Source organism: Chaetodon auriga, chromosome 19, assembly GCF_051107435.1.
Source record: "Chaetodon auriga isolate fChaAug3 chromosome 19, fChaAug3.hap1, whole genome shotgun sequence".
NCBI lineage: Eukaryota > Metazoa > Chordata > Actinopteri > Chaetodontiformes > Chaetodontidae > Chaetodon > Chaetodon auriga.
The window spans coordinates 21,464,735-21,492,631 of record NC_135092.1 but is presented as its reverse complement, the minus strand read 5'-3'; the positions used below and the strand labels follow the sequence as shown (position 1 = coordinate 21,492,631).

Sequence of the window (27,897 nt, the reverse complement as noted above, 5' to 3'; positions counted from 1 at the left end):
TCAATTTGAAGTATTTAAAAACATTTGCAGCAGTGGAACAAAACTATTGTTTTGTTTCTGACGGTGTGTTTTCACGGAACACTTGGGTCAAACCAAAATTCAACTATAGGGGGGAAAATAACATTTCTTGTAATTGTTCTGTCACTAGAACATTTGCTCGTTGATACACATGTAAATTAATTATCCAGTAAATTTGATGTTAAAACAAGTGAACTAATTTAAATGTTACTATTCAAATAAATAAAAAATACACAATGCTTTTGTTGAGAACCCCCACGGACTCGGAAGTAAACAATAAGCTCACGCTTATGGCCAAGATGGCTGTAGGAACGAAGTTATGATATTTGTCACTTGTAGAGCAAGCTAATGAAATAACCATTATATACTGTTTTCTATATTTTCAGGATCAGATAGTGTGAAAAAACTGAATTTTCGTGCTTTAACGACAAACAAACCTCAGCGGCAGAATGAGCAATATTTACATTCAAGAGCCGCCAACAAACGGAAAGGTGAGCGCCACTTTTTGCTGTTTTAACACCTACTTTGTGTTTTCATTCGCATTTCGAACAAGTCCTTCGATATATAGTCTGTTTTTAGAGTTAATAACGGCGAGGAGGACGTTTGGTTACGTTGCTTGTTTCGCTGACGACTGTAAATGTCGCAATGTAACGATCGTAGCACTAATATTCAATCATACTAACACCACTGCTGTGTTGAGCCTTCACTGTACGTCCTGCAGCAAACCTCATGAAATGTTTCAGCTGTAAAATAGTTTACTCTCTTTTCTGACTGCAGGTAAATATGAAAATGTGGTTCTAATGTCTTTATTTAAAAGTCCCACTTTGTGATCTCAGGTCCTGTTGAAGACCTCAGCAGGTGAAATTGACATCGAGCTGTGGTCTAAGGAGGCTCCTAAAGCGTGCAGGAACTTTGTGCAGCTGTGCATGGAAGGTAACAGTTCAAAGGCAGTCATGCTTCCAGTTTTGTACCTCAGAAATAAATGCCAAAAACTGTGCAAGAAAACACACGCACCCACGTGAGATGCTCAGATTTATTGGAAAATCTGCCTTAAATGGCACTTTGAGTTGACAGTGAGTCATGTTTGTTAGGACCTAATGTTTCTGGGGTATCCTGGGAGGTTTCCTGGGAGCAAAGTTAAATAAACACATGACCAACATATCTCCTTTACCGTTTTCTAAAATCCCATCATAATCTGCCTTTACCCCTGCGGTGACCCCTGAGCTGCAGGTTCATGGTTGTAGCTGGTTTGATTAAACAGCCATTAATCTCAAAATGGACGAAACTCAAACCCACCATCGCTTATTCCACTTTTTACATTAATTGTGAGTAATTCTTTATTTTCTGGGTCCATAACTTTCCTGGAACGAACTCTGTAATTTGGTGATAATTATCGGGAAAATAATTCACGTTAGTGAAATAAAAGCTCAATTTAAAACTCAGCATGAATTCATCACTGATTTATTATCACACACTTTATTTTCCAGGTGTGTTGACTTTTATGCTCGCCTGCAGACAAACGAGACTCTTTAGTCTTTAAACTGTCGGGTTTATTGCCGTTAAATCACTGGAAATGTACCAGTTGAACAGCGTCTCTGTTTTCCTTGTAATTACTCTCAATTTATGTAGTTATTTCCAGGAAACTCCTTGGAAATCGTTCAGACATTCCAGGCCTGTAAAATATAATGTTGGCCTGTTGTCTCATGTTTGTCTCTCCTCCAGGTTACTATGATGGCACGATATTTCACCGCGTGGTGCGAGAGTTCATCATTCAGGGGGGCGATCCCACCGGAACGGGAGCAGGGGGAGAGTCCATCTATGGCCGACCATTCAAGGTCAGACTGACCATTCCTGAATGAGTTTGATTGAAAGCTCACCCGTACGGCAGCGTGAAGGGAACACTGACGCCGTCTTTCTCTTAAAACTTTCAGGACGAGTTTCACTCCAGGCTGCGCTTCAATCGGAGAGGTTTGGTTGCCATGGCGAATGCCGGGCCGCATGATAACGGCAGTCAGTTCTTCTTCACCTTGGGACGCGCCGACGAGCTCAACAACAAACACACCATATTCGGCAAGGTGCGTGTTCACGTCTGTCCCGGTCGGACGTCCGTCACGGGACGTTTCTGCCGGAGTGAAACGTCTCCTGTGTGCACAGAGCCGATCAGACCGCGCGTGTCAGAGTGTGTTTGACCGTTTGTGCCTCTCGCAGGTCACAGGAGACACAATTTACAACATGCTGAGATTAGCAGAGGTTGAATGTGACGACGAGGAAAGGCCGTTAAACGCCCACAAGATAAAAACCGCTGAGGTATTTTCTTCCTCTCTGCTTCTTCACCCGCCTGACAGCTCTTCAGTGTTTCACGTCTCTAACGTTAAAAATGCTTTTGTCTCGTCCAGGTGCTTCATTGTCCTTTCGATGACATTGTGCCTCGTGAATTGAAGAAAGCCAGAAAGGAAAAAGATAAAGAGGAGGGAAAGAAGTCGCAGTCAAAAGCCACAAAGTGAGTGTTGAGACATCGTCTGTCGTTCTCATTGTGGCGTCGGAAGGTTTCTGCTCTGCAGGTGCTCCAACTCTTTTGTTTACCTTGACGTGTTTGGGAGGGTTTTTTTACCTCTTTTGTTCATTTTCTGGCTTCTTCATCTTCGACTGCTTCATCTGCCCGATCAGTGCATCAGCAGCCACATCTGCTGCAACAACAAGCGACACTGAAAAACTTTCCAAATTTACATCAATGTATGCACATAGAATATTGATTCTAGTTATTTGAAATTAATCATCCAACAGTCTTCATGTGATTTCTGCTGGAGGCATCTTTGTGTCTGTGCCCTCTAAAGGTTGACAGTATGAAAATAGTGATGATAATAATACTAATAATAATTAGAATTGATGAGCCAAACGTATATGCGACAATGTGAAGTGTAAAACATGTCGAAACAGAATTAATTGAACAGTCGCATTGAGCAGTTAAACCTGAATGAGTTGGTTCAGCCCGTCTTGTTCTTCTTCTCTTTCTTTTTGATTGACAGGAGCTTCATTGGGTTACGTCCTTAAACTCACTGTCAGTTGCTGCACAGATAAATGTGTTGTTATTAATGCTTCATGGGGATTTTTGCAGGAACTTCAGTTTGTTATCGTTCGGAGAGGAAGCTGAAGAGGAAGAGGAGATGGTGAATCAAGTCAGTCAGGTACTGAAATATGAAGCCCGTCTCTGACCACGTCTGCAGGGAGCAGTTCCTGAACGAGTCTACAGGAAGTCATAACGTCATTTTTACAACATGAAACATCTGAAGTCTCATTGAAGTAGTTTGAGTCTTTGGTGTTTTTGGGTGTGGTGAAGGCCTCACAGCTCAAACCAGTGCAGGCAAAGCAAACAGGCTCTATGTAGAAGTGAAGGTTTGATTATTTCAGCCTGATTTCCACCAAAGTCTCATGATTTTACATTTGGTTCATCTCAGATAATCATAAATGATGCTGATGGACGCGTCTGTTAATACTGTTAAAACTACATCTGATGGCTCCAGCTGGGAAATCATTCAGTATTTACTGCACCATGATCTTTTTCAGTGGACAGTCTGTCGCCTGACGAATCTTTGAAAATGTAAATGTGCTTTTGTTAATTTAAGAAATCTGTGTGTATGTTGCTGTTTTTAAGTGATTTTCTATTAAAATGAAACAGAAGTTACAGAAATCGAGTTTTCGTTCAAGTTTAAAAACTGCTGCAAAATGTATAAAATCCAAATCAGCTGATGATCGTTTTTTCATGTTTCTTCAGACTCTGAAGGGAAAAAGCAAAAGCAGCCACGACCTCCTGAAGGACGACCCCAGACTGAGCTCTGTCCCGGCCGTGGATGAGTATGTACACTGACTGATGGATGATTCGACCACGAACGTCTTCTTCTACACTCACAATGCTCGTCCATTGACATTAACCCTCATTCTGCTTTCACAGGAAAACAAAGAAGAAGACATCAGGAGAGGGAGCTGAGGTCAGTGCGACATTCTGTGCAGATCAAAACAGAGTTCCCACAGTTGCTTTTCTCTGGTTCTGAACCTCGGCGTGTTCTTCCAGACAGGCGACGAAGTCGACGGCGATGCTGACGACGACGCGGATGCAGACGAAGAGTACGACTCCGATAAGAGAGAGAAGATGAGAGAGCTCATTGGAAAGAAGCTGCAGAAAGAAAAAGGAGCAGAGAAAACAGCAGAGGAGGAGCGAGGGAGGAAGAGCAGCCGCAGGTACGAGCGCATGAGTCACCGACACAAAGTTCGTCCAGAGCGCTGCCTGTTTCTCTCATGAACAGTCAGCGGCAGCAGCGTGAAGTCGCTGCTGTTGTAATGCAGCGTGTCGGCCTGATGGGGGAGCTGTTGTTCTGCTGTCCAGAGAGAAAGCGATGAACCGCTTTGAGCTTCTCTCTCCTCTTCAGTTAGATGAGAGTAAACCATCCAAACGTTCACTTTTCCAACAAGCAGAGCGTTTATTAAATCCACAGGGAGACGAGCTGGATTTCAGTAACCGATTATGAATTCATCAGATGATTATTTTCTTTATTCTTTGATTTTTCATTTTGTGTCTTTCGTCTCATTAACAGTCCAAAACCTTGAATATTCCATCTGCTGTTGTATAATACAAGAAAAAGCAGCAATTCTTCACATTTGAGAAGTTAGAAGCAGGAAGTGTTTGACATTTCTTCCTTAAAAATGGGTTAATCAGTTATTATAGTTAATTTTCTGTCGCTCAATTAATCCTTTCAACTCTACATTGAGTTAACCTTGAAATATCATGGCCGATCCAGACGAGATGAGAGCGGTTCACGTCCTATTTAAACACTCCTGAAGCTCAGACGACCTAAAACAATCATTAACGTGTATTAATTGCTGTTTCTCTGCTAAAGCAAATCCCCCAAAACACTTCTGTCCTGTGGCTCCTCTGATCAGGTCGCGGTTGGATTTCAGAAGCAGTCTGACGCACTGATTGATGCACGGATTGATGTGTGTTTCACCGTGTTATTAAAACACGTGTGTCCCTCAGATATGGCACCTTTTGTCTTTACAAGCGGTGAAATGGCACTTTGACACAACAGAGACGAGCAGTCCAAAAGCCCCAAATGCTCCATTTATTATCAAACATATGACAGTGAAACTTCAGTCGTTGCTTAAAAGACAAATCATCAGAACAGTTGTTTTTTTAGGATCAGCCAATCACTGCAGCTCTACCTGTAGCTGAGTCACATGTTGGTCCCTCAATGTTATCAATAACATCTGTGCATGTGTGTATGTGCATTCTACATGTGAAGAAGAATGGTCAGAATGGAAGCAGCAGAGACTGAAACAGATCCAGATCTTTAGTCTTCTGATGGCTCAAGCACTGGATCCTACATTTCCCACAATGCACCTCAAGTGCATCTTTAATCAGAATCCTTCAAAGCGCCTCCAGTTTGCACCGTCTGTTAAAATCTTTAAAAGGCCAGGCAGACGTGACCCTGATGACATCACTGTGACGTCATCAGGGTTATTTTCCCAGACTTCGCAGAGCTCCTGCAGAGCCGCAGAGAACCAGCCAGCGCTCGGCGTGATGAGTAAACCGAACGATGTTTAAAGAAGGATGTGAAAAGTGTCGTGTGTCTAAAATAAGTCCTCACCCAGTGACCTAATTAACAGCAGCACTTTAAATCTAGATAGCGTGATTCCATGAACGCGGCGCTCTTGAACGCAGCGCCTCCCACCGAGGCCTGGCGTCTTCGTCATCCACATATCTTCCAGCTCTGTTTCTACACGCGCGCACAGCCGGCGAACACGCACACACCTCAGCCGAGGCTCACTGGACCAACATCAGTGGACCTGCTATTTGAAACAGGAATGTTGGCACTCGAACCAAATTACTTACTGTGCTGAAGTAGAAGCAAACAGTGCGTCCGTCTGAGCCAAGAGCGTGAGTGAGCTGAAGGTGAGAGTGGAAGGTGATGGTGTGTGAGACAGCTTTAGTCTGAAAATGACCTGAGGAGGACGGAGGGAGACGTTTATCTTTCATCTGTCTTTGATGCCGCTGGTCGGCCGCTTATCTCTCCTCCATATCCTCCTAACAGGTAGCCCTCAACACACATATCAACATACCCTTCTCTCATTAGCGCTAATGGGATAAGGAGTGGGCCCCCGCTCAGTTATGTGTGTGTGTGTGTGTGTGTGTGTGTGTGTGTGTGTGCCCTGACTGACAGCCAGGCCAATGCAGGCAGACTGTAGTATATTAAACACAAGCGCAGATTGTTTTGCTACAAGAACTGTAACCCAACACAGTGGTTTGTCTTGGCAGGGAATCAAAGAGCAGGCTGGTAGGTACAGTGTTAGTCCGGGACAAAGGGGGCATTGTTGCAGGGTGAGCGCTGCTCTCCCACCGTTGCTTTGCTTTGAGCTTTCAGCTGCTCTGTGCGCGAGGAGGAACACCGACTGGTATCTAGTCACCTGGGAAAAAAGGCCACTTTTCTCAGTCCTGTGTGATCGACGGCAGCGACGCGGGACTTTTGTTGTTTGCTCTTTGAGGTGTACAGTGCGCTGTCTGCTCAGGCCTCGGCCGGGGGAGCGTTAACAAAGCCGATTGTGTCTTTTTCTCCTCAAAGTCGGGGCTGCTGAGACAACCTTGAAATTTGGAGTCTCCCTGAAACCAAAATAGTTTTTACATCAGGTCAAAACTATCTTACGCTGCTCTCCAGCAGCAGCCAGATGATATTCCACTGCACTCTTCCATGATTGCAAAACGCTTGGACTTGTTCACATTTGTGAGCGAGTTGCCAGATAACGGTGCACCGTACCTGAACCAAGAAGAGAGTCTCGATTGATCAAAACAGATCCTGTTTCTGCTCAGTTTGCCTCAGCTTGCCGCGATGTTTGATGTTGTTGGTAATGCCGGTTAAGCTTTTGTGCTCACAGTTTGACGCTTCTTTTATGTTGCTATTGATCAAGTCTGGTTTTTGCTGTGTTTGAAGTAGGCCTCTTTAGGGGGTTGCTTTATAAAAGACACTACTGAATGAAGTCCCAAAAGCAGTGTATGTGGTAGTCGCCACTTTTGTTAAACCCGACGGGGCATGACTGGGGAAGCAAAACGCTTCCATATGGCTGTGGGACAGTGTGAGCTGCTTCTGCCAGCAGGGCCTGGCTCCCTCTGCTGTCTCTGCTAATCGCTTTTCAGTTACTGCAGGCTGGAGATAATGACAGAAGCGCACTTCCTGTTATTTATATCACTTGTTATCACATGCTCATATACGGGATATGCAGCGTGAACAGAACGACATTAAAGAGGCGGCTATCAAGACATCACATCATCCACATCATGTCCATTTACAGTATGTCATTAAAATAATAACTCTGTGTGTGAGGGAGTGTGTGTGGTCTTGTTTATATATCCCGGTGGGGACCGTAATCTGGCTGCACACCAGCTTGCAGGGACGTCCTGTCATCCTGGGGACCAATCTGAGGTCCCCTGAGTCCAGACTGCCTTTTGAGGGCTAAGACCTGGTTTTAGGGACATTCAGCTGTGATGGTTAAGGTAAAGGGTTAGTGTCCCCACAGGGATAGTGATACCAGCTTTATGATGATGTTGATAAGGGCATTCAGTTCAGTTCAGTTTTATTTATGTAGCACCAAATCGCAGCAGAAGTTGTCTCAGGACACTTCAAGCTGGTACAGACCAAACTCATTATCTAGTCCCAACATGAGGAAGCACTTGGCGAAAGTGGCGAGGAAAAATGTATTTTTAATTCTCGTTTGGTGTGGAGTCAAATTCGCTAAAGCTCCAGTTGACATATTAAAACTGATTCTTAGATCTAAACACTCAAAAATCTAAAAATCTTCAGTTTAATATCGTAAAAACCTGCAAAAATTCACATTTGAAAAGGTGGAAGCAGTGAATATATCATTGACAATGTGGTCAAGCATGTAAAATCTCTGAATTTCTTCGCGTCAAAGGCGTTATTGTTTCCCTCTGACTCTCAAGTGTGAGTCTTACTTGCTCACAAAATGATTAAAACGAGTAATTGAGCATCAAAATAAACTTCTTGTCCTTTGTCTTGAGCAGCCATTACAGTTCGAGTCTTCATCTTCTTCTTTCTGGCTTTGGTCTTCTGCCACAGCGCTCCTGAAGAAAGCGTCCTTCCAGCCTTGTGGACAGCGTAACTTAAATGGGACATCAGACACTAATTATCCTGCCCGAGTGGCCGTTCCCCGGACGCTGCGTCACTCTGTATTAATTGGCTGCACCTGTCTCTTGTCATCGGTCATAACCCAACGCGTTCGCAGGGAAAGGTTGCAGAGATCAAGAAAGCATTCAGCGCTGCTTTTGTGCAGAAAACTGCTTGAGATAATCCAGTTCTTGGCAGTGGGGTTGTGTATGTTTTGGAACTGCCAGGTTTACACATCTCTGGCCCACTGTAGCATGTCTGCCCCATATGGGGCATTTGCTCGCTGGAAACAGTTCCAGACAGCGATGCAGGTCGAGGACGACGGGGTTAAGGCTTTCTGAAAATAATTAAAAAATACAGCAGAGCAGCCACATGGACTGTGATCAATGTCCTTTTTCAAACAACTCATGGCCACATGACACTAATACAAACAACAAAAGAAACTCTTGATATTCTAGATTCATTCCATCACGACTAACTAACAGAAGGCCAAAGGATCCAGTCGACAGTTGCGAGGAAGATAAGCCGCTCGAAAAGAGGAACCTTGGTCCACTGCGTGGGTAATGTGTTGGTCTAGATCGCTCTGCAAAGTCATGCAAATTCCTGTGTTGAGGTTGGATTCCTCCACTCCAGCTCACAGTTCTCCTTGGCTTTTGACCAAGCCATGGAGTGCCCCCTGAGGGGAGTTCACCCAGCCATCTTGTTATTCTAGCACATTCATCCACATCACTTGCTCAGTCGTTAGACTGGTTTGAGTCCACCGTAGCACGGAGAAGCTGCTGCTGCCATCCTTGTGGTGTACTTACACGAAATGAGACTTAGGTGTTAAATTTTACTGTCGAATACACGTTTGACTCGTTGCAGTCGTACCGTGCTTGTATTTCAACTGAAGCCAGTTCGACTTTATCAGTTATTGCATTTCTTAGAGTCTCTTGAAGGCCGGAAAATGAAAATACAGAGAAATCCAAAAAAGGCAAGGACGTCTGCTTGTACATTTTGGAAAACCATTGAATTTTTGATGAACCGTACAGTCATCGCTGGACTATTTTGAAGGTTGTCGAATTCCTGTGTCAGCCTCAGACTCCTGCCAGACACTGGAGTATTAAATGCAAGGTTCTGAATCATGAGAGAGTTCTTGGTCTGCTGCCAATCACTTCATATGCTTTCTTTATGAAAAGTTAATCATCCACAGCTCTCTGGGTTTCACTTTTTTTTAATTTTCTGAAAGAATGACAGTAGCTGGCAGCCCCTGGCAGACCCGGGCCACTGGGAGTGGTGGAGATTCACAAAAAGGATCCATAATGAATGCAGCTTGGCCCATTTAGGTCTATTTATCCAACACCTAATGACAACATCTGAGTGGGTTTTTAAGGGGATTTAAAAGACCACCAGAGTGCAATTAGTGGATGGATGGATGGATGTGTCTGTAGAGAAAAGGGTAAGATAACGAGGGCACTCTCCACAAACTCCTCCAAATCCTCTTCTTCCGTCCTTCCGATCTTGCTTTTCACCTTTACAGAATAAAATCTTAATCTTAGTCTTCATTGAACCTGAACGGCTGCAGCAGCTGGACTGGATCACACCAGCTGTTTGTAAACCCATTGCTAAACTAAACGAACTACAAAAGTCCTTCCAAAGTTTGATTTTCTAAACCAGGTTGCACCATGAAAACCTGAGAATGTCACTGTAGCATCACAAGCTGTAACGTAACTTTCAAAAATAAGTTTTAGGAGCCGTTCTGTTTATCAAACTTAACTGCTAATCCTCAGTATATGTTGGCATTACTTTGTTTTGTGTCTTTATGCAGAAATATGTCTTCCACTTGGTGGTGTTCATACAGTTTAAATGAGAAAAGATTGAAATATCCTGTCATGCTAAGCTAACCGATGCTGTTTGGCTCGTCATTTTGTCTGTTTTAGCTTGACATTTTGTAATTTAAGGTATATTGTGTAACTTTTGTGAATTGTAATTTAAAGATTTTAAAACATTTCCATCAAATATCAGATTTGTCGGCCATATTTGATATTACCTCCTTTACTCTTCAGTCTGAACAATGGTAGCAGGTTGATGCTAACATATACTTGATACTTGAGCGATTAATCGTTTGAGCGCTAACAATGTTTAGTTTGGATATTTGAGTCAGATCTTAGTTTATTACAGATACGTCAGCATCCTGTGTGTGTTGATCCACTGTTAGAAATAAATTGCAGTACAGAAATGCCAAAGATTTTGGTGGTTCATTTAGAAATGGTGCCGTCATTAGTTTGTCCACCAGAGGGCACTGACGGGGTCATTTTTCCACTGTAGAATATCACGGTAAGCACATTTCTCGGTCACAATTCATAAATAACCAAATCTCATGGGTCCTTATCAAAAACCTATGTTTATGTCACGTGTTGAAAATTATTATTGACCTCTCACGTTGCATAACATGCGTAGAAACCAAATAATTTGTAGTATTGGACTGTTAGGGTCTCCAGAGGAATTTGCTGAGCCTCAAGGTGTGTCTTAACAGGTGTTGTTGGGGCTTTTCCTGTCCTCTCTGGCCTCTTTCTCTTTATTGGCACCGCGGCTGTGGAGCCGATTGTTTGGCTGTTGCCTTGGATATGTCTCTTGTTTTCTGAATGGCAGCATGTCACGGCAGGCAGCGAACGATCGCTCAGTCCAAAGTGCTCCTCGCTGTGGAATAAATGCAAAAAAGTTCACCTCTCAGACCTGAAGAAGAGGCCGGACTGCTGCAGTAAGAGCTTTGCGTCATGTCAAGACAGCTGCTTTGACCTGCTGTCGTCAGGCTCTTCAGCATATGTAGTGTGATTTTTGTCACATTACATAATTTTGCATTTGTTTCAGTAATCCAGGCAGCCAGCATCTGGCCCTGTTGCACACCTGTGTGTTGCCTTGAAGCAGCTGATTTATACACTTAAAGATCAGTTCAGTAGTCATGAGGTGAAGTCTACAGCCTGGAAAAATGGTTGTTTTTTTATCGCTTGTGGTTGTGGAAGAGCTTTGTCATGTCTGAGAAAACAACCCTGGAGACTATTAGCTTGGAGACCACAAATCTTTATCAGAAAATTGCATTATGGGAACTGTAGGATCCAGCATTTTTGAAGGTTGATCCATACTATTGGCTAAAAGTCAGGATATTTCTGCCTCTTCTGCCTTGACTTTGCTCTTTTTTAATTGTCTTTCTACGGCACTAAATTTCTGGTGTAACCCTAAAAATGTGGCAATTTGTACAACCTCTGTTAAATCTGACAAATACAGCTGATTGATTTTCACCTGAATGACTAATTTTGTCTGCAAAGCTGCCCTCGTAATAACAGGTGATCTTATGATGGCATGTTCTACCTTAGCAAAAACTAACACTCAAACATAGACGATCTCTGACTTGACCTCATTTTCATGTTGCTTTGCTCATGTCCTTCAGTAATTAAACATTTTAAGATGAAGTGGCTATATTTACCTTTGATGGAGGTCTTGAACAAGGTGTACTAGCCAAATAATTACACCAATTAAACCAAATTTACGAGGCTTTACCTCTTGTGTGAAACTGTGAACGGCAGCTGTCATCTTTGAATTATTGTATTATTTTGCCCACCTCTGGTTCGTCACATCTGAGTAGCATTACCGCACTCTATATAAATAGTGTGCCTCAGCGAAGAGGTTTGTTGTCATTGCTCTGAGACAGAGCTGAGCAGGCGACTTCCTCACACAGGCCAAGTCTGACTCTGCCAACCAGTTCTGCTCTTGGCAACTCAGTTTGGAGTCAGCTGCAACATTTTTTCTTCATGAAAAGCGAGGACTAACGACCGTACGTCTGACTGATTCCTCATGTTTATCCTGGGGAGCAGCGGGGAAGCTAACGAGGAAGAGACATGACATCAAGTCGGCCACAGCTCTTAATATTTGTCAGGGCACTTACAGTTAAAATATCACTCAGTTTGATGCCTCACTGCTTTGCCACAGGCAACATCAGAGTTAAGCAAAGGTAACATGAGTGTTTGAAAGCTACAAACAGAAGAATCAAGGTTCCAGATAAAAGGGAAGAAAAGGAAAGGATGTAAATGAATGTCAGTCCAGAGAAGCAGATGTAAGAAACAAAGGCTGCCATTGTTTGGTCTGGAGATGCCTCACATGTTTCTAGGCCAGGGGCCCAGACTGTGCAGCTTACCTGTGCTTTGTGGCTCTGCAAGAGAATGGGACAAAAACAGAGCTGTCAGGCAGTACAAAAATATTATCATTTCCTAACATAACATATCTGCTCTGCAACTGGCAGTAGTCTCAATCGTGAAGGGGAACAATAATCGGCATTGCTGGCCCCGGTTCAGACTTCTAGCATTTAGCCTTGCATGAGCTGGGCTTCGGGCCACCTGCCAAAACGGACGCTACCTTGAGTCAAGGAAGCAAGGATGTGCCTTGGCCTGCCTCCGTCCTCCAGTTAAAGATTTTATAAGGGTTGCTGGACATGAGTAGTGCCCGTAATACTTAATGTGTTACCACTCAAGGACAGGAAGTATAAAGTTTTTCATGACTTGTAGCACAAACAGTATTTGACAGTTGTGTATTTCATGTATCACAGAGCGTTTATGTAGTTTATTGAACACAATGTGAAATAATATCACACAGATTTCATCCAAAGTGTTGTGCTCTGCCTGACATGCATATTCACTGTGTGCATAAGCTTCTGCGGAGGTGACTCGAGTCAGACTCAAGTAATGAATATGATGACTCGGGACTTGAACTGATAAAATCAATCGCATCATATAACACCTACAGCAGTCAGTTTTGTGAAGGGCATATTATGACCTGTTTAGGACTTGAAACACAATGTTGTGGACTTGAAATGGGACTTTGACTTTGGTCTTGATTTTGGACTTGTTGGTCTTAACTTGGAATGTGACGTTGGACTTGACTTGGTTCCTAACTTGCAACTTGCTTGTTGGTTTTTACTGGAGACTTGTTGGTCTTGACCTAGGACTTAACTTGGGACTTGCTAGTCTTGACCAGAGAGTCACCTGTCTTAACATGAGACGTAGTTGTCTTGACTTGGGACTTGCTGGTCTTCACTTAGGACTTGTTGACCTTGACTTGGGACTTGTCTGTTGATTTGGAATAAGCAGGTCTTGACTTGTGACTTGACTTGGGCCTTGTTGCTCTTGTGGGTCTTGTTAGTCCTAACTAGAGACTTGCCTGTCTTAATTTGGGACTTTGTGGTCTTGACTTGGGACATTACTTGGGACTTCACTTAGGACTCGTCGATCTTGACCTGGAACTTGTTGATCGTGACTTCATTTGGGACTTGTTTGTCTTAATTTGGGACTTCACTTGAGACTTTGCTGACTTTGACTTGAAACTTGACTTGGGACTTGTTGGTCTTGACTTGGGACTCATCTCTTGATTTGGAACTTGGTGGTCTTGACTGGGTCCTTGATTTTGGACGTAATCGTTGCCAAGATTATAGACTTGTTTGTGACTTGAAAAACAATATTTCCCATCTCTGTTCTCATGTAGACTAATGAAAATTAACGTGAAGTTCTCAGAAAGTCCCACATAAGAACTTAAACATGGTTCTAGATGCTTTTTCCCAAACACGCTTGTATTTTCTAAGTATTTTGCGGCACGAGACAAACCAATCTGTATTTGTTTCCACCATTAAGTGACATCATCAGGATGAGTTAATTGCAGCTTCACTGAAAAAGAAGGAAACACTTTTTTCTTAGTCGACTCGGCTCAACGTCGGCGCCCCTTCTAGAACTTTTCCAGGAGCCTGCAGGGGAGAACAATTACTTCATTAAGGCTCCATCCAAGCCTTTAATGTACATGCCTCATTCTGACACTTTGTGTTTTATCTACCTGCAGAATTAACCACGAGTGCTTAATTTTAAAGTTCCAGAACAGTCGACGTTTGGGTGTAAAGAGCAGCAACATGGAGGGTGTTGATGTAATTTCTTTTAATGATGTATGTGCTGATTTCACAGCAGGAGCCAAGAGTCTGCTGAAGCTATTCGCTCAGTTCGTCGTGACTGATGTTTGTCTGTGAACCTGTTGCTCTGTCATCGTTCTCGTGTGCTGCAGGTGTAATCCTTAATGCCGTTTATACACGTTGAGTTTTAATTCCTCTCGCTTCTCCGCAGTGATGAATTGCGGAAAGAGGCGCGACAGCTGAAGAAGGAGCTGCAGGCCATAAAGCAAAGGAAAGAAGAAAGTTCAAAACCTGCTGTGGAAGAAGTCAAGGACGGTGAGCAGATTCTACTCCTCTGCATTTGCTCATGGACGGTTTTCCACTATACAGTAGATTTATTGATGATGTGTTACACAATGAGGTGCTTTTTAAGAAAAGCAACTCTTTCACCACAGAGCTCTGAAAGTGTGAACAGTCTCTAAGAGGGTGGTCTCTGCTACATTCTCTGCTAATGGACACTAAGACAGGCAACCCTCTGATTTTGTCAATTAGTTGCAGACGTCTATTTTCCCCCCCAAGGGTCTGCATTTTTGTGTTAAAGCTCAGAGAAAATTGCGTGGGTGCATGTTGTTTAGTGGCCGCCATAGCTGCACATCAAACCCTTTGTGTGTTTGTTAGCTTGCAGCTTTGGCCGACGTGAGTCTGTAAAAAATCTGCCCCCAAATCTCCTCGGGTCCTCACCACACTGCAGTCTGTCATAATGCCGTCAATCTCTGGATTTTTGCTGATGCTGAAACACATTTTTGAAAATTACCAAAAACCGCTTAGGCGCAGAGGTTAGCTTGAGGTTGTGTGTATTTTCTTGTGCAACAAAACAAAATAGTTTGCGGGGGGTTCCGCAGGGACCGACCTAACCGTGGGATTATCAGCAGCCAGAATGCACTGAAGACCATGATGGGCTTTTGTTGCTCAAACATTGTTTTTGTCTCCACAAACACTGATGGTTTTTCTGTTTCTAAACACAGACACTGAGCCCACTCTTGACTCGCTGCTGATTGGTTCAAGATTTTAGGTGAAAGAGCACAAAACACAATCGTCACATTGTGCTTTAATGCAGAGATTAACTGAGATTCTGTCGGTGAGTCTGATTTAATGAGTTGCTCTTAGTGATATCTGCATAGAGTTAAGCTGTTTCTGCAAACACACGGAGCAGAAAGAGGCCTCCTCTTAATAGATCCAGTTATAAACTCAAGTGTTGAGTCAGTAACAGCGCTGCATTGTTACCCCGAGTGGCAGCTAGCCTAAGCTCCTCCATTATCTTACAAGGTATTTAAACTCTGCCAGGGACCTTTGTTTTGTGCGTCTCTGGCAGCTTAGCCAGAGGCAGGAGTTTCTTTTAAGAGTTCCTCATTACATTTCTGTGTTGGAAGCAAAAGTTAATTCCATTAGATGGAATTCTTAGATGTCATGGGCCAATGGCCACTGCAGGGGAGACGGATGTCTGCTCAAATGCTGTAAATCTTAAACTCAGCTCAGCCACAGAGGAACACTGTGGCGAGGGCTCGTTTTATCTCGTCCCGCCGGAGCAGCGGCGCGCACACTTTAAGGCTCGCTCTGACACTGCCGTCCCCGAAAGCTTAAATCACTCCGCTGGGTCTGCTCTGACCTCTGTGAGGGTCAGCCTCTGGTCTCATTTCACTCACATGCTTCTCACACTGGTCAGTGTCGGCTCAGCGGGGCTGCACGTGATCTGAAGGATTTCAAGGCTGCAGTTAACGTTGATTTATCAGTCTTTGTATTTAAGGATGTTTTATAAAGAAATGTTGGAGCTGTAGGTCGTTTGACCCAAAGATATTCAGTTTACTGACACAAATGAGCAAATCTTAACAATGAACAATGTTAGAAAAAGTACCATAAAAGATCTTTTAGTCATTTGATTTTCTTGCTTTTTGCAAATGTGAAAATTAATATTTGATTGCGGAAATAAAGCTGCAGCGTCGCGGCGGCTGCACTGAACGCACTTCATGATGAACACGAGTCAAAAACCAGTTTTCCTTATGCGGTAATTAAATGTAGATGTGGAAATGTTCCAGCTCCACGCCACGTTTCCCCCGCTGCCTCTCTGATGTCCGTCCTCTCTCTCGCTCCTCTGTCAGTTCAGTGAATTAAGAGTTTATTCCAACCAAACCAGAATTACTGATGATTGCTGGAACAGTGAAAAGACGAACCAAGAAGGTTTTGGTGAGTTTTATTTTGTTTTTGTGTGTTTTACGATGATAAAATTACTGTTTTTGTGAATGGAGTCTGGTGGCTTTGGCGCGAGCGATGTAACAGACACAAAAAACATGGGAAAATAGGGTCCATAATCAGATAATAAGTGACCAGAATTCCTCCTGTTTGTCTGGGACATTGAAGACTTCCAGGACACGTGGACCTGCACCAACTGGAAACTCTGCACACAACATCGCTTCGGTTTAATTAAATGTAGGTCAAGCTGAAACAGCACGGTATCGGACATTATTTAGCTTGTTTATTTTGTAATGTGTACTTATCTAGACAGACAGTAAGACATTTAGCAGCATGTCTTTATGAACAATATACACAAAATACATCCTCGAATGGTTCAAACAAAGCAGTTTTGACAGCCCTTCTTCTCATACATCAAGTGGTGGACACTCAGCAGTATTGTGCTCCACCTGTGGTCTGATCCAACCTGAATGCACCATCTAAACCGAATGTGGAGATGCAGCGAGCAACGCGACCCCGGGACGGCTTCCTTTAATGGTGACGAGCATGGATGGCGCAGCTTTCAAGTCCCAGTGGGAGAATATACAACTGACTGTCGGTTCAACATGAAGTTTTACTGAAGAGCATCAGGGATGAGTGTGGACACCATGTGAAGGTTTGAACAGCTGCAGACACTCAGCACGCTCTCATCGCGGCAGTCGGAGCCAAAGGTGGCGCTTCTTTTTGGCCACAGATCCGCTGAGTTTGGTCTGTGGGAACAAACGTTACTAGATGGTTGCGTGGTATCGAGAAACGAAGTGCCAACCCGCCGTGCCTTGGCAGCCGCATCACTGAATATTTGATGATACCCTGCTTTACTTCCAAGTGAGAAAAAACAGACAAACCAAAGGATTGATGATATCTTTCATATTGGTCTTAATTCTTTGTGGTAAGAATCAGAATCGGCTTTATTGGCCAAGTATGTGTACACACTGAAGGAATCTGACTCCGGTGAGGCGGCTTTATGCAACACTGACGGACTCTAACATCATTTAGTGGATATTTGAGCTGGATTTTCGTCCTACAATCCTACATTTCCAGAATTTGTGATGAGTGTTATCGTTTGTTGCTGGTGCAGTTTGAAATGACTTGTTCAAACTGGTATTTGGTCCAGTGACTCGATGGCTGAGACTCATAACATCTGTCCCCCAGCAGGGACACGCCCGTCTCTCCTCATGCCGTCAGCTGTCTCACAGGCAAAACGCCAAAAAAAAGTCTGAAAGAATTAGAAAGATGTTGATGACACAGTGAAAACTACCAATTTTGTGTTTCATGGCGCTTTAATAATATCTCTTCAGTCGCTGAAATGTTTTTGTTTTTGTTCTTTTTCTGTCTGTGGCTTTAAATTAAGGTTTGACTCCAGGACGATGTTTGTGTATTTCTCATATCGGCGTCAGTGTGAAGTGGTCGCTGCTTGTTTTGATTCAGGCTACAAGTGGAAAAAACATAATCACGAATATTTTCATCAATATGGAGATCAAGATTATTTAACACAATGACTGAATTTGGAAACGTGCTTTCATTGAAGCTTTAAAAAACACTTTTTAACAGTCCTTTAACTTTGAATATAATTCAACTGAAAAACATGAAAATGAGACTTAATTGAACTCACATCGAGGAAATTCTGTTGGAACAGAGCGACGCTGGGCGTTAACGGAGGGATGAAGGTGCCGCTGTCATAGAAGAGGGCGCGCTGGATTTATAACCCGAGACAAAACGAGAGCAAACAGAGTGGCTCCATTATTGCTTCACCTCGATTTTCTTGTTTTCATGAGGCCAAAATCGCATTGAAGATAAAATTCGGCTCGTTTGTCCTACGTCTAGTTTAATACGTTCAAACTAAAATGAATTTTAACGTCTTTATTCAGTCCAGCCGAGGTTTTTCATTGCTTTGCTCCAGTTTTTCTACCTGTCATGCTTCCAGAAATGGTCACGTGACTCATGCATTAAGCCGTCCTCTTCCCCATGTGCGCAGCATCACTCTTGATTGCAGTGAAAACCAAAATCATCTCTTCAGAATTTTTGACGTTTTTAAAAAAGTCATCGCTTGAGTTTTCATCACTTGAATTCCGGCTGGTCGTCTGGTTTTCTCTCTGCTGGCATGACCGCCGGCTGCCGGCGCCAAAAATAAGAGAGGCACTCTGAAACCGCTGTCCATTCAAAACCCACCGTCAGCGCTGTGGCAGCGTCTTCATCCCACCTTCATATTATACAGGTTACGCTGCGCGCTGGTGGTGTTTCGTTACAGTGGTTGCACATGGTTGACTTTGAAGAAAGTGATATTTGAAGCACCAATTACCTGTGATCAAGATGAGCATGTTATTCTGTCGGCGCAGGACGCCGCCGAGCACTTCTTGACCAGCTCATTTTCTCTGCAGCCTTGTGAAACTCGAGTCGTCTTTGCTGTTGCATAATCGAAGACGGATCGCCGGCGCTGACCCCGAAGCGCTAACTGATAATCATTTTTGATGTGCTTTTGATTGATGATCCGCAGAAATGTTGCCTCACAGCTCGGCGCCGTGCTGCTTTGACTTCTCTTTGAAAACTGTTGATTGTTGAACAGACGGGGAAGCTTCCACGGAGGAGCTCGTCGTCCACAACGGCCTTCGGTTGCTACAACATCAGCGCTTGATTTGTGGCTGTTTGAGCCCAGGTGACAGGAGAGGGGAGGAATGTAGTTAGAAAGGCCATCAAACTCAAGGATAGTAGTTAGTGACAACAGCTGGAGAGGGAGATGTGCGCTCCTCGTGGAGGACCTCAGGGCATCATCAGTCAGCATCCAGCATGTCACAGGCTGCAGCGGGGAGGCCGAGCCGGAGAGGCGAGGGGGGGAGATGGAGGGAGATCACTTGTTGGTCTCATAAATCAAGACAAAGAGGTTCGGCCCTCGAGCAGCAGAGCAGGCGTCCACGTTGACTCCGCAGGAGACGGGACGAGCGCGGCGCTTCGATTTCCAGGCCTGCGTGTGATCGAAGTGTTCGAAGCCCAAAACAATAATTCCACGTTTTTCTTGAATGATACGTGACCCAAACGCCCCGCGGGATGGAAGCGTTTCGTTGTTGAACTATTTCATATATACGTATGTATTTATTATATATTTATTTATAAATACACATGAAATATCTTCCAATATGAGGAGATCCATCCATCTGTTGATTTGGAAAAACTGACTTCACCGTCTTAAAAAGTCACTTTCAGGTGTTAAAATGCAGAAATAAAGTGCAGTGGAAAGTTTCCTCATTTAAAGGAATAGTTCAACATTTTGGGAAAATACCACTCTCATATCTGTCTGTTAAATTTGTCTACAGCTAGCAACTAGTTAGCTTAGCATAAAGGGTGGAAACAGGGGGAAACAGCTAGCATCTCTGTGAGACTCTTCAATGAGCAGCTCTCACCGAAAAATCTCCTAAAAGGTACAAATGCACAATAAAGGAACAGTTTGACTTTTTGGGAAAAACTCCAGAGAGTGAGACGAAAGCATCGATACAACTTTCACATTTATCCACCAAATATGAAGCCAGGAGACGATTAGCTTAGCTTAGCATAAAGGCTGGAAATAGGGGGAAACTGCTAGCCTGGCTCACTGTGCGAGCTTTAGAGGTGCCGGTGGGAGTTTACTACCTTCAGATATATCCAGGCTAGCAGTTTCCCCCTGTTTCTAGTCTCTATGCTAAGCTAAGCTAACCATCTCCTGGCTTCGTACTTAGTGGGTGAATGTAAGTTGTTGCTTTTATCTGTGCAAGAAAGCAAATAGAGTTTTTCCCAAAATGTCAAACTGTTCCTTTAATGAGAGTTTGTACCTTTTAGGAGATTTCTGGGTGAGAGCTGCTGACTGACTGAGGCTCAACTCCACAGATTCTTCACTGCAGCATAAAATTGGACTTTGTATTCATAATAAAATCTGTGTTTGTCCGTGCTCAAAGTTTCTACATTGAGGTTTTTTTTTTAGATTTTGCCCTAATAATGTTTTCCTTGACGTCTTTTTGTGGTGGGGTCTCTGCAGAAGGAGTCACCTCAGGTTACGTTTGGTATTTCGGGTCTTTCTAACTGGCTCTTCTGCTCCTCCAGCTTCATTTTTCTCCCGCGTGTTTTACATTTCTTATGTAATTTGGTGTTTCTCTCACTTCGTCTTCTCATGCTCATGATAAACAGCTGTATAAATAACTACACATGAACACAAGCAGCTAACTGAGCAGCAGCGGGCTTCAGTGTTTTCTCTGTTGCATCATTTGTTTGCTGCGGCCGAATGTGTCACAGCGTCCAGCCCGGCTCGTCCGGCGAGGCGGCGCTGTCTCGGGGCTCGCCGCGTGTTTGACATCACATTTTGTTGTGGAAAGAAAGCTCTCGGGCAGCCAGCAGACTGTGCTCACCGTCTGCCACTCTGTGACTTCACAGCCTGAGCACAGTCTGAGCTGGGAGATTTACACGAGCACATTAACGGCATGAGACACCGACGTCGGCGCGCTGACGGTCTGTCCTTTCATTCACGATGAGAGGCTACGTCACGCTCGCTGCAGAGGTGGAAAATGATTCCCAGCATTGCTGTCAGCGCTGCGCCTTCAGCTGCTGCAGTGTCCAGTCTTACATCTCAGGCCCTTTTGTTCCTGTTGGAGCCGCACCGAAGGATTATTTTTATTCTGGATTAATCCTTCAGTCCATTACATTTTTGGTATCTAGTTCCACAGAGCCTGTTTTCTTCAACAAAACACCAAAGATATTCACTTTACTATCAGAGACCATTCAGAAAACCAGGAAATATTCACTCATGAGCAGCTGGAACATGTGAATGTCTTCTCCAGAAACCAAAGATGTTCAGATTAGGACGACACAAAGCAGAGAAAAAGCAGAAAAACCTCACACTTAAGAAGAAACAACTGAATAATTAGTTACTTGCCCAAACAGCTGCTGACTAATTCTCTCACTTAATCTACAAACCGAACTCATGTGATTCATAAACGAGCAGCTCTGGCTCTTTTACGGGACACGTATTTATGAAAAGATGAATGAAGTCCACAGATGCTCATGTGTCCTGTCTCTGCGGAGGATTAAAGAGGCCTTTGCTCTCCTCGGGGCGATCAATTACATAAGGTTTGGGTATAAGGTGGCAGCAGAATGTGGGTCACGACTGAGGAAGATAAAGCGAGGGGTTACTAGGTTGGGGCTTTAGTTCACTCCGTCTCTGTGAAGGCTGGCAGCAGCGGTGTGGATTCACGCAGAGCTCGTCCCTCTCAGATGAGAGGACCGCCCCGTGCGGCCTCGTCTGTATTATCATGTTCTCAGATCAGGTACGGCAGCAACTGTCACAGCTTGACAAGCTCTGCTTCCTTTTATCTTTTCTCTCTGATCATGTTCTGCCCAGTTTGGGCTCCTCGTTTGTCAAATGCCGGAATGAGGAGATGCTGTTGTCCGCTTGGGGGAGTCGGCTCAGACACATCGCTGTTGCAGAGTCATTTTAGTTGTGGAGGATTTCTGTGCTGAAGATGGTTTATTTTACAGGAAATCTGAAAACAGATCAAAAACCGTCTATACTGCACGTCCAAGCTATCTGCATAATTTTAACTAACTTTAATATTTTAGGCTTTTTGATTTCTGTTTGTGGTGTGAAAGCCTTCCAAACGATGTGAGCTCCAGGCAGTGTGAGTGTCAGTCAGCGAAGAACTAATCTAATCTAAAGGACGTAAACGATGTGAAATGATGACGTCAGTAATGAGTGAGCAGTGATCAGTGTTGACGTGTGTCTTGTCTCTGCAGCGGACAAAACGCCCTCCAGCGAGGCCGTGGCCGAGTATCTGGAGGGTCGCAAGAAGTACGAGGAGCTCAAGAAACAAAAACGGAAGAAAGGCTCCGGCAGAGAAGAGCAGGTGAAAGACGTCAGCGTGTGCTCGTCAGCGGCTGAAATACCAGTCTGACCCCTGTTCAGCATAGTTTACAGTTTTAACCATGTCTGATCTCTCCGGTAGACGCTGGCCCTCCTCAATAGTTTCAAGTCCAAGTTGTCTTCGGCCATCTCTGACGCTCCGGAGGAGGACGCGGAGGAGCTGGAAGAAGACGACGACAAAGGATGGTCAGTGAGCCCGACACCCTCAAACAGACAGAAGTGTTTGAGGCTCGTTATGTCTTTGGTTTTCTGGTCATCCGTCATCATGAAAACAGTCACTTTTTAGAGCGTCCTCACAGAACTTTCTCTTCAGCGAACCTCAGAGAAGAATCCATCACTGCGTTCAGACCCTCGTCAGCACGCTCACCACCATTAGTCCTTTTTGACATCTGCTCGACTTAAAAGCATCTTTCAGCTCGTTGTTTTGGTTTTACGAGCCACAGCTTTACCGTCTGTCATCTCACCGCTCACAACAACCTCAAATTCATGAGAAAAAGCTAAAAAAAAAACAAATATAGTCGACTAGAGAGGCAGATATTTCCCTGAGAAGTTGGTGGAGACCAAAACAGAACTAATAGATGAAGTAAGAGAATTCACAGATTAATAAAGGGGATTTTGTTTGGTGCTCAGGTTTGACTGTGAAGCTGAATGAACTCAATGTTAGATGTGATTAATTCATATTCATCGGGTTCGATTTATGGCCACGGTCGTCTGTTTTCACTCGAGTATCTGTTACTTTATCTTTAATTATTGTAATTTCATACCAGCCAGAGTCAGGAGGACGTTTGTGTCGGTGGTTTACGCCAAACATCGAGTGTATGAAAGCGTCTGGAGCAGGAACACTGCCTGAGACACAACGAAATAGCTGGCGTGGAGGCCGTCGTGCGGAGCCTTGAATCACTGACACCGTTCGCTGTAGCAGATATTAGCAGCAGCACCGAGCAGCGTGTGAGCGCACCGGAGTCCAGAGCGCTCCCGGAGAGTTCAAGAAGTTTGGCAAACGCTCTGTTCTGTGGACGGTGAAGCTCGAGCATGACGAGCTGGCACGAGGAGGCCTTTTTCATTAGCCTCCGCTGGGTTCACGTCGCGCTCGTCCTGTTGATTCCCGCGTGGTGAGCGCTGGATTGTGGGAGCTTGTAAAAGAAACCATTTATTATAAGAGTCAGAGCGGCCCAACCGAGACGCTGAGCTGCTCAGATCCTGCAGAAAACCCCTCTTCGCTCCACGGACGATGAAGCCGACCTTTGTCAGACCCGAAGCTCGCCTCAGGTTCTCATAGATGTGTGCGAAGGTTCACGTCGTGCGCGTGTGTGAGCGTCAAGTCGGGATTTCAACCCGCAGCCACCGGATCGGCCATCAGGAAATCAGCCCTGACGCTGTGTTTTCCTCTCATATTCTGTTTTTCACCAAAGATCTCAAAGTGTAACTGCACAGAGTCGAGGTTTGAAATGAATACCATGTGTTTGAATTCGAGCAAAGTGTCTGTGTGTGAGAGATTTAGAATAACAAAATCTGTAGTTGCTATTAGTCTCCAGAAGCCCCCTTGAAGTGTAATCTGTCTGTGTGTGTGGGGGGTGGGGGGCTAATGAATTTGAGAGAAGCCTTGGCTGCCTTTTGGAGCCTCTCCTGGCTGCAGACACCTCACTGTGCCGCCCCCGCCAGGTATGGCGAGAGGGGAGGGACAGCGGCGGTAGCATTGCAGTCCTAGAAAAACACCAGTGGGAAGTCTGTGCCACTCTAGGAGCTCTGTGAACAGAATGTGGGTTACAACAGGTCAGACATTGGAAGTCAAGTCTGGGCCAGAGGAGGTAAACTATTCCATCTGTGTCTGTGTCTACAAATTCTGCCTCCCTCCTCCTCCTCCTCCTCCTCCTCCTCCTCTCTGCTAACACACACAACCTCACAGAGTCCACACTCTCCATGCAAAGCGTCCAGCGCTGCTCTCGCCGTCCCTCCTGGCCTCCCTCACTCCCCCTGCTCGAGCAGCGAAAAAAAAAGAAAGAAAGCTAGAAAAATAAATTGAGGAAAAGCTTCTGTAGCCTCGCATCACGGCAGCACAGAGTGGTTTTGATAAGACCCCGAACGCCGGGTTTCCACATCCCGTCTCCGAGCTGCGGGACTCTGAGGCTGAACGGCCGGCGGGCTGTCATCGCCGAGACTGCTAGACAAATTATCAGAGGCGGCCCGCTCACGCTGCAGGAGTCCTCAGGGTCTGCCAGAGTCTAGCCATTACATTCTAGATGAGCTGTCACAACTCCTGCCGATTTCAAATGAACGCTGGAGACACACACACACACACACACACACACACACACACACACACACACGGCCTGAGACACAACACATGCCGCACACAGCAGACAAGCAATCAAACACAAAATACTTTAAAATACACACGAGAGAATATACAGCGGCTTTGTTTCGGGGTTTGAAGCCCACGCTGGTGCACAGTGTACACACTCAGTCCTGAGTCCTGTAAATATTTTCTCTGTGGCCGATAAGAAAGACCTGCTGACCATCAGCTTTGAAGGGACGGACCGAAGATTGGGACACAAGACAGTTGGACTGAAGCTATTTTTACTGATGTGCGTGGTAGCTTAGCCTGTGGACATCGACGGAGAGGCTTCACGAACACGAGCAGCAGTCAGTGGAGCCAGTTAACGACCGATCAGCGCCGGAAACCACAGAGCCCCAAACATGGTCACTGTCATGGGGCGTCTAAGACGGCAACCAATCACAATGTCCGTTTGAGTCCAGGCTGGACTGTCCCCTCATGTCCTGTAGCTCCTGTCTTCTATCTAAGAGAACAAAAAGTAGCCCAAAAAATACTTAAAAAGCAGCGTAAATGAATGTATTCAGACACGACCAGGGTCAGATTAGGCTAGAAAAGAAGCAGTCTGTCGACGTTTTGTCCGAAGACGTCAGAAATCGGATCTTTCCTCGATGAAAAACGTGTTCAGACGCTGTGGAAAACAATCTGATCTGAGAATCTGATGCAGCAACACGTTTCACAGACTGGGAGAGATGTGGAACGCTCCAAAAACACCTGTTTGGAACATTCCACAGGGAAACAGGCTCATTGGTAACAGGTGAGAGGATCATGGTTGGGTATGAAAGGGGCATCCTGGAGAGACTCAGTTGTTCATAGAGGATCGAGCAGCTGGACAGTTACAGAAATTGTTGGACACAGACGTTAGAAACTTCTGATGGAGTTTCCTTCGGGTTTAACAGTCTACAGCCATGCTAACGGCTGTACTAAGACACTGAGCTAGCTGCTAACATCAGCATGCTAACATGCTGGTGTTGAGCAGGTATAATGTTTCCCATGTTCACCATTTTATTTTAAGGTGTTAGCATGCTAATTTAGCTAATTAGCACTAAATGACTGATGTGAATGCAGATATTTGGTCATGAAACAAATTTCGTGCCATCCGATGTTTGTTGGGACCTGTCAGTCACATGTTAGCAGTGGACCAGTAGAGCTACGCTGCTAGCATGACTAACGTTTCCTCGATTCTTCAGGTGTTTCTGATACTCGATTCTCCACCCACACATGGACGTAGGAGGATGTAGCTGCTTGATAACAGCTTTTGAGCCTCTGGCGTGGCTAAAAATGGATGCTTGTAATTGATCCGTCACTCCTGCTTTGTTGTTCAGATTTACCGATAGCCTTCACAGAGCAGCTGGAGAAATCTGTGAATTGCCTGACACTGATATCTCCGGTGAGGAATGTCCTGATTCTTTAATCTGTCTTTGGGGGAAGAGAAGCTGACGGGGGAAATGAAAGACACATGAGCGTCTGTTCTCTGGAGAGCAGGCTTTCGTTCAGGGTTTTTGACCTGCTGTCTCAAAACGTGAGCCCAACACTGCACCTTTACCACCTCTTATCTCTCACTGTTTACCATCAGATACCTGATCTGTGGTCGTCGGACAAAGACGTGGTCTTTTGATTGTGATTCATTCAGTACGTTTTGAATACTGGTATTAATACCTGAACCATCCAGATTCTCAAATCCTGTTTTTACCGTTTTGTGTGGCTGCATCTTTATATTCCAACAAGGCTTAAAATCTGTCTTCGAACACCTTGTGTGTCCTGAGCTTAGCATGTCTCCATATTAGCTTCCCACAGGCAGCATTACAGAATATATTGGACGTGTTTGGGCTTTAGTTGAAATGCAAATTTCAGCTGTCAGACGCTGTTTCTCTCAGCTCTTTTTAGCCTCTTTCGGTTCATCGCTCGTACACAACTTGTTCAATTTCGCCGTTCTCATCAGCGCTGCTTCCAGTCGCAGCTGTTTTCAGTGAAAAAGCTCTGATAAACCCGCTGTTAGCTACCTGCCCAGCACTGAACAGCAGACAGACAGAGTTAGCGACTTGCTGGTGGAGCGTTTCGCAGCCAAACCGGCAGATATTTACCTCAGGAGGTGGTGGAGAACAAAACAGAGCTAATGACAGACTTAAATTCATCTGGTGGCCTAATGCTAATGCTAACGCTAATGTCGCTCTGTGCACACGTTTTGATCACTTCTTTACCAGAACAGCTTCATGAGGTCACAGCCGGGACGCGACCTGTTCCAACTTCTTTCCTCTGGTGGGCGCCAGAGATCACTGAGCACCAAAACAACCAGACACAAAAACAGCCCTTCATCACGCTCATCCTGCACATTGTAAACGTCATCGTATATGTCGTTTATTTTTGCACACTGGGTGCAGTTCCTTGTATTCTAATTTTAATTTCAAGTATAGCAATCAGCCTGTTTACCATCCTGCACCACCATCATGACAGACCCATACACCATTCAAAGGACTCAGTCCCCTGAAACATTCAGTGTATGTTTGTGTATCTGTTTATTCAGTGTTCTCTGCCTGCTCTAAAAGTATGAATGAAGTTTATTATTAGCAGCTTAAAAAGAAACGGGGATCAGAATAATAGAAGTTGTTTCTCGTGTTCTAGTTTTTCTCATTTTTTGGTTGTAATGTTGAAATCAAGCCGGTCAAAGCGAGAAGAAACGAGCCTGTTGGTTACACATCTGCAGAGCTGTGATTTAGTGGATGCTGCACCGCTGTTCTTTGATCCCTCTCCGCCTCTCTCCGTCTGATTTAGGATGGCCCACGTTCTGCAGTTTGATGAGCAAACCAGAAAAGTCAAGGATGCCAACATGCACGACGAGGACACTTTCGAGATCTATGACCCACGCAACCCCGTCAATAAACGGAGGAGAGAGGAGAGCAAGAAGATCATGAAGGAGAAGAAGGCCAAGAGGTGAGGTCACCAGGTCGAAGGTCGGCTCCTGCCCAAGCCATGTGACTGAGAAAGTGGACATCCAGCACCCGGCCTGTCCACGTTTCCTCCGCTTCAAACCCGCCTCAAACTTTGAAGAGTCTCCTGGCTGGAACATCTGGATTGAGGACGCTGACCTGATCCCTGTAATCTGTGATGGGGAGGCGTCTCCGCTCGGACCAGCTGCTCCTGGACTTCGCTCAGTCGCTCATCTGGATTAAAACTGTGCTCGTGGTAAAGATTGGGGTCCTGACTGGACTGTGTGTGATGTTGCTAACTTTTCTATGCCGTTCTTTTTCTGTTTCTGTCGTCCAGAGCTTAAATGTGACTTTGCCAGAGAAATAAAGTACGTTTGGAAACAGTC

General features: G+C 44.8%; 1 protein-coding gene across 1 annotated transcript; it reads left to right on the top strand.

Moving 5' to 3' along the window:
* The first annotated feature begins 289 nt into the window (after positions 1-289).
* Positions 290-27,897, top strand: cwc27 (CWC27 spliceosome associated cyclophilin). The gene is made up of 14 exons (XM_076758586.1): positions 290-509; positions 855-951; positions 1,741-1,853; positions 1,950-2,093; positions 2,227-2,325; positions 2,415-2,518; positions 3,134-3,203; positions 3,791-3,870; positions 3,968-4,004; positions 4,088-4,254; positions 14,321-14,424; positions 22,126-22,235; positions 22,335-22,438; positions 27,357-27,897. Exons 1-14 carry the CDS (start codon positions 468-470, stop codon positions 27,517-27,519), a joined length of 1,434 nt encoding a protein of 477 aa, XP_076614701.1. The 5' UTR covers positions 290-467; the 3' UTR covers positions 27,520-27,897.